Source organism: Carcharhinus amblyrhynchos, chromosome 3, assembly GCF_965287045.1.
Source record: "Carcharhinus amblyrhynchos chromosome 3, sCarAmb.v2.hapA, whole genome shotgun sequence".
In the NCBI taxonomy this organism is placed as follows: domain Eukaryota; kingdom Metazoa; phylum Chordata; class Chondrichthyes; order Carcharhiniformes; family Carcharhinidae; genus Carcharhinus; species Carcharhinus amblyrhynchos.
Window position 1 is genome coordinate 765,869 of NC_137326.1, and position 12,230 is coordinate 778,098.

The 12,230-nt window shown below is 44.3% G+C and overlaps 1 protein-coding gene across 4 annotated transcripts in view; it reads left to right on the forward strand.

The window, feature by feature from the left end:
* Nucleotides 1–9,339, forward strand: part of LOC145362562 (protein kinase C delta type-like) — a 155,351-nt gene extending 146,012 nt beyond the window's left edge. For all 4 annotated transcript variants that reach the window (XM_080218568.1, XM_080218586.1, XM_080218573.1 and 1 more), the window contains exons 17-18: nucleotides 5,035–5,163; nucleotides 5,807–9,339. In XM_080218568.1, the coding sequence (XP_080074694.1) occupies nucleotides 5,035–5,163; nucleotides 5,807–5,962 (285 nt within the window). In that variant the 3' untranslated portion in view covers nucleotides 5,963–9,339. The remainder of the gene's footprint in view (nucleotides 1–5,034; nucleotides 5,164–5,806) is intronic.
* The last annotated feature ends 2,891 nt before the right edge of the window (nucleotides 9,340–12,230 follow it).

Consider the following 12,230-nt stretch of genomic DNA (forward strand, 5'->3'; position numbering starts at 1 on the left):
ACGTCATGAAAATACAACAAAACTTATTCCAACTTGTAAATCAAAGAAAGGGTTTAATATAGAAACACCATTCCTCCAAACTTGGGACCTCACCCTGGACCACTCTAAGCTCTCCACAATTCTACGTAGTTCCTTATTTATAGTGAGTCAGCTGACTATTACATTACTCTGTAATTGGTTCCATGTTTTACTGAGTCAGCTGGCCTTTACATCTTACTCCCATTGGTCAAATTACATCCAATCAAAGTTGTTGCCGGTTACATTCTAACAAACTAAACACAGTATTCCAAGTGTGGTCTTACCAATGTCTTATATAATTGTAACAACACTTCTCTACTTTTATACTCCAGACCCTTTGCAATAACTGCCAAGATTCCATTTGCCTTCCTTGTAACATTCTGCACCTGCATACCCACTTTCTGAGACTTATGCACAAGGACATCCAGATCCCTCTGCACAGCTGCAATTGGAATCTGTTTCCCATTTTAGTAGTAATTTGCCCTTTTGCTTTTCCGGCCACAGTGGATAACCTAGCATTTATCCACATTAAACTCCATCTGCCAGATTCTGGCCCATTCCTCTAGCCTGTCAATATTCATTTGTAAACTTTTTATCTCCACATCACAGCCTGCTTTCCCACCTATTTTCGTGTCATCAGCAAATTTTGCTACATTACTCTATCCCTACTTGTAAATCATTGATATAGATAAGAACATAAGAACATAAGAAATAGGAGCAGGAGTAGGCCATCTAGCCCTTCGAGCCTGCCCCGCCATTCAATAAGATCATGGCTGATCTGTTGTGGCTCAGTTCCACTTTCCCGCCCTCTCCCCATAACCCTTAATCCCCTCTCTTATCAAGAACCCATCAACCCGCTTCTTAAAAATATTTAGCGAGGTAGCCTCCACCACTTCAACGGGCAGAGAATTCCAGAGATTCACCACCCTTTGAGTGAAGAAGTTCCTCCTCAACTCTGTTCTAAACCGCCTCCCCTTTATCTTGAGGCTGTGCCCCCTAGTCCTACTGTCTTTTTTGAGCGGGAAGAGTCTCTCCACCTCTATCCTATCCATCCCATTCATCATCTTATACGTCTCAATGAGATCTCCCCTCATTCTGGTCCAAGAACTGGTCCAAGAACTGACCCCTGCAACACCCCATTAGCCAACTGGAGAAGGACCCATTTATCTCAACCCTCTGCTTTCTATCAGTCAGCCAATCCTCAATCCAAGCCACTACTCTACCGTCCCTTCCCCGTCCTCTCCCAACCCCTGGGATCCAATCTTCTGGATCAGTCTCTTGTATGAAACCTTATCAAATACAAAGAACAAAGAAAATTACAGCACAGGAACAGGCCCTTCAGCCCTCCAGATCTCCACTGACTGTGCTACCCGACTGAACTAAAACCCCCTATCCTTCCAGTGACTATATCCCTCCATTCCCATCCTATTCGTGTATTTGTCCAGACATCCCTTAACATTCACTATCCTATCTGCTTCAACTACTTCTCCTGGCAACCAGTTCCAGGTACCCACCACTCTCTGTGTAAAAGAACTTGCCTCATACATCTCCTTTAAACCGTGCCCCTTGTACCTTAAGCCTATGCCCCATAGTAATTGACTCATCCACCCTGGGGAAAAAGTTTCTGACTACCCACTCTGTCCATGCCCCTCATAATCTTGTAGACTTCTATCAGATCACCCCTCAACTTTCGTTGTTCCAGATAGAACAAACCAAGTTTCTCCAACCTCTCCTCATAGCTAATGCCCTCCACACCAGGTAACATCCTGGTAAATCTCTTCTGTACCCTCTCCAAAGCCTCCACATACTTCTGGTAGTGTGGCGAGCAGAATTGAACACTATATTCCAAGTGCGGCCTAACTAAGATTCGAAAAAGCTGCAACATAACTTGCTAATTTTTAAAATCAATGCCCTAGACGATGAAGGCAAGCATGCCATATGGCCCCCAAGATCTCTCTGTTCCTCCACATTCCTCAGAACCCTGCCGTTGACCCTGTAATCCGCATTCAAGTTTGTCCTACCAAAATGAATCACCTCACACTTAGTGTTAAACTCCATCTGCCATTTTTCAGCCCAGCTCTGCATCCTATCAATGTCTCTTTGCAGCCTGCAAGAGCTCTCCACCTCATCCACTACTCCACCAATCTTGGTGTCATCAGCAAATTTACTGACCCACCCTTCAGCCCCCTCTTCCAAGTCATTGATAAAAATCACAAATAGCAGAGGACCCAGCACTGATCCTTGTGGTACACCGCTGGTAACTGGTCTCCAGCCTGAAAATTTTCCCTCCACCACCATCCTCTGTCTTCTATGAGACAGCCAGTTACTTATCCAATCGGCCAAATTTCCTTCTATCCCACACCTCCTTACTTTCTTCATGAGCCTACCATGGGGAACCTTATCAAATGCCTTACTAAAATCCATGTATACGACATCACCTGCTCTACCTTCATCTACACACTTAGTTACCTCCTCAAAGAATTCAATCAAATTTGTGAGGCAGGACTTACCCCTCACGAATCCATGCTGACTATCCTGGATTAAGCTACATCCTTCCAAATGTGGATATGCCGGTGTTGGACTGGGGTAAACACAGTAAAAAGTCTGACAGCCTGGTGTTGTTAAACAGGTTGTTAAACCTGGTGTTGTCAGACTTTTTACTGTCCTTCCAAATGGTCATAAATCCTATCTCTCAGGATCCTTTCCATTAACTTACTGACCACCGAAGTAAGACTAACTGGCCTATAATTACCAGGGTCATTCCTATTCCCTTTCTTGAAGAGAAGAACAACATTTGCCACTCTCCAGTCCTCTGGCACAATCCCTGTGGACAGTGAAGACCCCAAAGATCAAAGCTAAAGGCTCCACAATCTCATCCCCAGCCTCTCAAAATACCCTAGGATGTATCCCATCCGGCCCAGGGGACTTATCAACCCTCAGGTTTTTCAAAATTGCTAATACATCTTCCCTCAGAACATCTAACTCCTCCATCCTATCAGCCTGTATCACACACTGATCCTCAAAAACATGGCCACTCTCCTTAGTGAGCACTAAGGAAAATATTCATTCAACGCCCCACCTATGTCTTCTGACTCCATGCACAAGTTGCCACTACTATCCTTGACTGGCCCTAACCTCACCCTGGTCATTCTTTTACTTCTCACATAAGAGTAAAAAGCCTTGGGGGTTTTCCTTTGTCCGACCCGCCAAGGACTTCTCATGCCCCCTCCTAGCTCTCCTAAGCCCATTCGGTCCGTTGAGTCTACACCGACCAAAATCCCATCCAGGCCTGTTCCCGTAACCCCACATATTTATCCTGCTAATTCCCTGACACTAGGGTCAATTTAACATGGCCAATCAACCTAACCCATACATCTTTGGGCTAGTTCAGGAAAGGAATGTGTAGCCAAAAGAAAATAGTGAAACTGAGATTTTAAAATATTTTGGATTTTGAAGATAATCAGACAAACTTAAAAATAACTCTTAAATTTTCAACCTCCAAAGGAGCTCCAAAACCCTCATGACTGTTACCTTCAAATAATTATAATGGAATTGTTTCAGTGCCTCTAACAATTGAAAACACTTCACATTTCCCATTCAAAAATTTTGTTGATTAAATTCTAACCTTAATGGAGGAGTTATTTCTTTTTAGATTGGAAGGATGGCATGAATATTATTCGTTACACAGCACTTACAGGAGAAAATAAATGATGCACAGCTTTCCCAGTCATAGTTTGAAGGGAGAATTGGGCAAAGAAAATTTAAAAAATATAAAATAAGAATACAACAAGTCCGAGCAAATGTTACATCAATATGAAAATATTTAAAAGGTTTGTTTAAAACAGGGTCTTCAAAACTTTTTCAAAATCTTTTTGACCTCCTAACTAATGGAACCAAGAAACATTAATTGAAGAGTTAAACTCTCAAATTCAATTGTTTTGCACAATAAGTATGAACAAAAAATATATATTTTTCCATTTCTTGTATGCATACATTACAATTAAAAAAAAATCTATGCAACAGAGCATTGAAGTCTTTTTTATAATTTTGGATGGGGAAATGGCCATACTAGACCTGGTACTGGGGAATGAAACCGGCCAGCTGGTCAACATTTCAACTGGGGAAATAGTTCGGAAACAGTGACCACAATTCAGCTTTAAGGTGTTGATGGATAACGATAAGTGTAGTCCTCAAGTGAAGGTGCTAAATTGGGGGAAGGCTAATTACAACAATATTAGGCAGGAACTGAAGAATTGGGGACAGATATTTGAAGGCAAATCAACATCTGGCATGTGGGAGGTTTTCAACTGTAAGTTGATAGGGATTCAGCATCGGCACATTCCTGTAAGGATAAAGGATAAGTATGGATGAAGTATAAGTTTGGGAATGTTGGATAACGAGACATATATTGTGAGCCTAGTCAAAGAAAAAAAGGTAGCATTTATCAAGGCTAGGAGGCTGGGAACACATGAAGCAAGTGTGGAATACAAGGAAAGTAGAAAGAAACTTGAGCAAGGAGTAAGGAGGGCTATAAGGGGTCACAAAAAATATTGGCCAGCAGGATTAAGGAAAATCTAAAGACCTGTAGCCAGGGAGAAAGTTGGCCCATTCAAGGACAGCAGAGGGAATTTATGTGTGGAGCATAAATGAGTGAGGTATGAGAATATAGGGGGCATGGTTAGTAAGTCTGCAGATGATACCAAGATTGGTGGCATGTTGGACAGTGAGGAAGGTTATCTCCAATTGCAACAGGATCTTGATCAATTGGGCCAGTGGGCTGACAAATGGCAGCTATTTTAATCTCTGCACTGCCAGGCCCGAAGCCCTTGAAATTTCACCCCCCTAAATCCACCCCTCTGCTTAATTCAGCCCCCTGAATGGATGGAGATTTGACCTCCTGTTCTATTTATCTCCTCCATGGCTCTGTAAATGTTTGATGATGCTTTGGTGAAGCATTGTAGGACATGGTGCTACGTCACAATGCAATCTAATACTGTACTCAATTTGTTATTTCAGCTCTTTGAAAGAGATCCATCCAAGAGACTTGGTATTTCAGGAAATATCAAATTGCATAATTTCTTCAGAACAGTGAACTGGACAGCATTGGAGAAAAGGGAGATAGATCCTCCTTTCAAACCCAAAGTGGTGAGATTTACCCACATGTGTCTCTTTCTCTCAGCCCTGCTCCCTCTTTCTTTCAGCACCGCCCCCCCTCTCTTTCTCCCTCGGCCCCATCCCCCTCTTGCTCACTCAGCCCCCCCCTTTCAATGAATCTTGGCACCACCCTCTCTCTCTTGGCCGGCCTCCCTCTCTCGGCACCGCCCCCTCCCCCTCTCTTGGCCCCGCCCTTTCTCCCTCTCTCAACACTGCCCCCCTCTCCTTCGGCCGCATCCCCCTCTTGCTCACACGGCCCCGACCCCTCACTCTCTCTTGGCACCACCCACCCCCTCTCTCTCTTGGCATTGCCGTCTCTCTCTCTCTCTCTCTCTCCAGTTACCATGCCCCCTGTCTCTCAGCCCGCCCCCACCCTCTCGATCCCACCCCCCCCTCTCTCTCTCACCAACCCCCCCCACCCCCCTGGGCTCTCGCTATCCTCCCTCGACCCCCCCCCGCCACCCCCACCTCTCTTGCTGCCACCCTCCTCCTCTCACTGCCCCACCACCCCCCTTCTCTCGCCGTCCTCCACCTCCCCCCCCCCCCCCCCCCCGCCTCTCGACACTCCCTCCTTGCTGTCTGCCCCTCCCACCCCTGGGTTTCTGTGTTCATGTAAGACTTTGTGTGATTTCAGAAATCTCCTGGTGATTACAGCAACTTTGACCGTGAGTTTCTCAGTGAGAAACCACGCCTCTCTCAGGGGGAGAAGAACCTGATCGATTCAATGGATCAGACAGCGTTCCTCGGATTCTCGTTCATGAACCTCAACATGGAGCAAATGCTGAAATAGTCTATACACAAGACATCTCTCAACTTGGTTCAGCCCTCCAATCCCATTTCTTCATTTCATTCCTGTGAATTGAGCAGAGGGTGCTAGTTGGAGCTAACTTTTCTCCTTTATGTAATTTGTTAATATCATGGGAATCGTTTAATCTGTTCTCGATTTATCCTGGTGTTGGTGTGGCCCTGGCTGGGATCTGTGTGCATGACCCTTGACCTATAAATCTCATGCATGCGGTTTCTTTGCTTGATAAAGTTGGTCGTTGAGAATTTGCATCTCAGGGCCTGGGTGGAATGAGGTTGGGTGCATTCTCCAGTTGCAGGTTACATACAATTGCTAGGTCTGTATAAAGCTATCCTGGGAATAGTGAACCCAAAAATGTCTGTCCATATATTTTTAAATTCTCGTCTTTTGCCCTTTGTATCACTGTCTCTAATTAAAATGTACATTATTTAAAGGTGACATTTAAAGTAAAGTTTTCTTTCTAAAGCTACCATTAATGCAACCCAGATCTGGTGAAAGCAAAATAATGTTTCTCTTTAAATGGGGGTTAGATTTTAAAACTCAATCTTGTGATGTGAATGGTGCTAGAAAGGCCAGTACTTATTGCCCATCCCATTGCCCTGGAGAAGGTGGTGGTGAGCTGTTTTCTTGAACCGCTGCAGTCCCTGTGGCCTAGGTACACCACAGTGTTGTTAGCAAGGAAGTTCCAGGATTTGGACCCAGTGACAATGAAACAACAGAGATGTATTTGCAAGTCAGGGTGACTTGCGTCTTGGAGGGAAACTTGCAGGTGGTGGTGTTCCCAGGTATCTGCTACCCTTGTCCTTCTAGATGGAAGTGATTGTGGGTTTAGCAGGTTCTGCCTCAGGAACCTTGGTGAGTTCTTGCAGTGTGTCTTGTAGATGGTGCACACAGCTGCTGCTGTTTTTTGGTTGTGAAGAGACTGAATGTTTGTGGAAGGAGTAGCTATCAAGCAGATGCTTTGTGCTGGATGGTGTGGAACTTCTTGAGTGTTGTTGGAGCTGCACCCATCCAGGCAAGTGGAGGGTATTCCATCACACTCCTGATTAGGTCTTGTAGATGGCGGGGAGGGTCTGGGGAGTCAGGAGGTGTGTGACTCACCACAAGCTTCCTAATATTCAGAAAGAAATAAAGGATCTTGTATCTTTCTCTCCCTCCAGATCTCCAGAACTGCATTGTAGCAAATACTGGTTTAAACATAGGAAATTAAGTGACCAGTTTAAGGTTCCAGATGCAGCAACATGATAATAGTTGTTGAAGATAATCATTATGTAATTGTTATTTGCTGTTTACCAATCCTAGTCTGAATCTTATCCAAGCTTGTTGCGTGTGGAGACATAGAAAATAGGAACAGGAGGAAGCCCTTCGAGCCTGCTCCGCCATTCCTTATGATAATGGCTGATGATGCAACTTAATATTCTGATCCTGCCTTTTCCCATATCCTTTGATGGCCTTTGCATTAAGTGCTATATCTAACTGCTTCTGGAAAACAGTCAATGTTTTGGCCTCAACTACTTTCATATTCCATAGGCTCACCACTCTCTGGGTGAAGAACTTTCTCCTCATCTCTGTCCTAAATGGTCTGTCCTCTATCTTCAAACTGTGACCCCTGCTTCTGGATATCACCACCATCAGTAAATTCCTTCTTGCATCTATCCTGCCTAGTCCTATTAGAATTTTATAGGTTTCTATGAGATCTCCTTTCATTCTTTTGAAATCTAGTGAACACAATCATAACCGACTCAATCCCTCCTCATATATCAGTCCTGCCATCCCAGGAATCAGCCTAGTAAACTTCTCTGCACTCCCTCTAGAGCAAGAACATCCTTCCTCAGATAAGGAGACCGAAACAACACACACGATTCCAGGTGTGGCCTCCCTGCTCCTGTACTCAAATCCTCTCGCTATGAAGACCAACAAGGCATTCGCATTTTTTTAACTGCCTCCTGCACACAGCTTCAATATCTGAACAGTTGAAATCAAATCCTGTTGCTGGGATGATTTTCCTCTTTACCAAATGGGCAACGTTTGGTGTAGGAAACTTGGTGAATTCTGTAAATCTCCCAGAGATATGGAGTAGAATGTTATCAACCCTGTGCCTCTGGTAACTGACCCATGTTTGCCAATTGAATATGTACATCTGTGGTGCAGTCGGTGAGACGATTGGATGGCGGTAATTACAAGAAATTGATTTAATATAACACCTTTCATACCTTCAGGATGTACTACAGAAATCACCCAAAATTAAACAGGTTAGAAAACACAGGGTGGCCAGATATTATATTCTCAGTTACCCAATGCTGAAGTGAAAGATGATTAGGTAGCTGTTCAACAAAGAGCACTGTTGAAATGTGAGGAATGAGCCGGACAGTGGAATTAGACAGGGAGGGATTCTCTCACTGACTGGATGAGGAGGAAGAGAATGGCTTTTAACAAGTCCAAAGGGAGCAATTCAGCTGTGGCCTGAGAAGAATACAGAAAGTGCAAGAGAGAACTTAACAAAGCAATTCAAAGAGCAAAAATGGGGCATGAAAAAAGACTTTGGAAGAAGATTAGGGGGAATCATAAGATATTCTATAAATACATTAATGAGAGGAGGTTAACCAGGGAAAGGGCTCATTATAGACCAACAGGGCAATATGTGTGGGAAGCCTCAGGACGTTGGAAGGTGTTAAATGAATACTTCTCATCGATCTCCACTCAGGAAAAGGAGAACATGGGTACAGAATTCAGGAAAAGGGACTCTGAGGAACTTGCACTGTTTGACTTAGGAAATGGGAAAGGGTCGGGGACGTTCTGACAGGCTTAAAAATGGACAAAAGAAATCCCTGGCCTGGATTAATTGCATCCCAGGCAGCTGTGGGAGGCAAGGCAGGAAATTGCAGGGGCTCTGACACAAAATTCCTCTCTGGCCGTGGGAGAACGGCAGAGACCGCAAGAAACTCCAAGGGGTTATGAATGAAGCCCGATCCGTCACACAAACCAGCCTCCCATCCATTGGCTCTGTGTGTACTTTCCGCTGTCTTGGAAAAGCAGCCAGCATAATCAAGGACCCCAAACACTCTGGACATTCTCTCTTCCACCTTCATCCGTTGGGGAAAAAGATACAAAAGTCTGAGATCGTGTACCAATTGCCTCAAGAACGGCTTCTTCCCTACTGCTGTCAGACTTTGGAATAGGCATGCTATATATTAAGCTATCTTTCTCTACACCCTAGCTATGACTGTAACACTACATTCTGCATCCTCTCCTTTCCTTCTCACCTATGTACTCAATGAATGATATGTTTTGCTTGTACAGCGTGCAAGAAATAATACTTTTCACTGTATCCCAGTATGTGACAATAAATCAAATCAAACAAAGAGTGGTGGTAGAAGGCTGTTTTAGTGACTGGAGGTCGGTGTCCAGCAGTGTACCACAAGGATCAGTGCTGGGACCCTTACTGTTTATTATATACATAAATGACATAGATGAAAATGTGGGGGGGAATGATGAGCAAGATTGCATATAACACCATGATTGGTAGGGTAGTTTATAGTGAAGAAGAAGATACCAGGTTACAGGAAGCTATAGATGGGTTGATCAGATGACAAGAGCTGTGGCAGATGGTATTTAAGCTTGGTAAGTGCGAGGTGATGCACTTTTGAAGAAATAACAAGACCAGGGGGTATTTAATGAACGGCAGGACACTAGGAAGTTCAGGAAGAACAGATGGATCTTGGGATGCTTAATCACACAACCCTAAAGTTGGCAAAGCAGGTGAATAGGATAGTTACAACAGCTTATGGGGCACCTGCTTTTCCCAGTCGTGGAATAGAGTATAAGAGTATAATGTTGGAGCTGTACAGAGTGTTGGTGAGGCCACAGCTGGAACACTGAGTGCACTTCTGGTCACCTCACTATAGGAAGGATGTGATTGCATTCGAGGGGGTACAGAGGAGGTTCACCAGGATGTTGCCAGGGATGGAGCATTTGAGATATAAGGAGAGACTGGATAAGCTTGGATTGTTTTCTCTAGGGCGGAGAAGGCTGAGGGGGGACATGATTGAGGTGTATAAGATTGTGAAGGATACTGTTGCCCTTGATTGAGGGGTCAATCACAAGTGGGTAGAGGTTTAGGGGGATTTGAAGGAGTGGTTCACTCAGAGTGGTGGGAATCTGAATGCACTGCTTGGGAAGGTAGTGGAGGCCAGAAACCTTACAACCTTGAAAAAATATTTGGAAGAGCACTTGAAATATCATAACACTGATAAGATATGAAACAAGTGGAAGAAAACAGGATTGATGTGACTTTAGTGGTAGTTATTACTGGTGCAGACTCGATGGGCAGAAGGGCCTTTTCTGCACTATATAACTCTTATGACATTCAGTTTGGGTTCTGCCAGGTCCACTTGAACTCCTGACCTCATTACAATCTTGATTCAAACACAAGCAAAAGAGCTGAATGGGAGGTGAGCTGAGAGGGATTGCCCTTGACATCAGGGCAGCTGTTGATTTTTGTGGCCATAAGACTGGTCACCTCACTATAAGAAGGATGTGGAAGCATTGGAGAGAGTGCAGAGGAGATTTACCAGGATGCTGCCTGGTTTGGAGGGTAGGTCTTATGAGGAAAGGTTGAGGGAGCTGGGACTTTTTAGAGCGGAGGAGGATGAGAGGTGACTTAATAGAGGTTTATAAGATGATGAGGGGGATTGATAGAGTGGACGTTCAGAGATTATTTCCTCAGGTGGATGTAACTGTTACTAGGGGGCATGACTGTAGGGTTCATGGTGGGAGATATAGGAGGGATGTCCGAGGTAGGTTCTTTACTCAGAGAGTGGTTGGGGTGTGGAATGGACTGCCTGCTGTGATAGTGGAGTCGGACACTTTAGGAACTTTCAAGTGGTTATTGGATAGGCACATGGAGCACACCAGAATGATAGGGAGTGGGATAGCTTGATCTTGGTTTCGGAAAAGCTCGGCACAACATCGAGGGCCGAAGGGCCTGTACTGTGCTGTACTGTTCTATGCTCTTAAGACGTAGGAACAGAAGTAGGCCATTCGGCCCATCAAATCTGCTTTGCTCTTCAATGAGATATTCAACACAGTAGAAATGGTCAAAAACTTCACGTTTTCAGCTGTCCAGACCACCAACAACCTGTCCTAGTCCCTATATGCCAACGCTATAGTTAAAAAAGTCCACCAACACCTCTACTTTCTGAGAAGACTAAGGCAATTTGGCATGTCAGCTACAACTCTCACCAACTTTCACAGATGCACCATTGAAAGCATTCTTTTGGTTGTATCACAGCTTGGTATGGCTCTTGCTCTGCCCAAGACCACAAAAACTACAGAAAGTTGTGAATGTAGCCCAATCCATCATGCAAACTAGCCTCCCATCCATTGACTCTGTCTACACTTCCCATTGCCTCAGCGAAGCAGCATAATCAAGGACTCCATGCACCTTGGACATTCTCTTCCAAATTCTTCGTCGGGAAAAAGATATAAAAGTCTGAGATTGTGCACCAACTGACTCAAGAACAGCTGCTTCCCTGCTGCTGTCAGACTTTTGAATGGACCTACCTTGCGTTAAGTTGATCTTTCTGTACATTCTAGCTATGATTGTAACACTATATTCTCTCATTTCCTTCTCTATGAATGGTATGCTTTGTATGCACAGCGTGCAAGAAACAATACTTTTCACTGTATGCTAATACATGTGACAATAATAAATCAAAATCAAATCATGACTGATGTGATAATCCTCAACTCCACTTTCCCACGTTATCCCCATAACCCTTGATTACTGATTAAAAACCTATCTTGGCCTTGATCATACTTAATGACCCAGCCTTCACAGCTCTCTGTGGTAAAGAATTCCACAGTTTTACTACCCTCTGAGAGAAGAAATTCCTCCTCATCTCTGCCTTCAGTGGGTGACCCCTTACTCTGAGATTATGGCCTCTGGTCCTACACCCTCCCATGAACTGAAGGAACTTCTCGACATAAGAACATAAGAAATAGGAGCAGGAGTAGGCCATCTAGCCCTTCGAGCCTGCCCTGCCATTCAATAAGATCATGGCTGATCTGAAGTGGATCAGTTCCACTTTCCCGCTTTCTCCCCATAACCCTTAATTCCCTTGTCTATCAGAAACCTATCTACCCGTGACTTAAATATATCTAGCGAGGTAGCCTTCACCACTTCAATGGGCAGAGGATTCCAGAGATTTGCCACCCTTTGAGTGAAGAAGTTCCTCCTCAACTCTGATCTAAA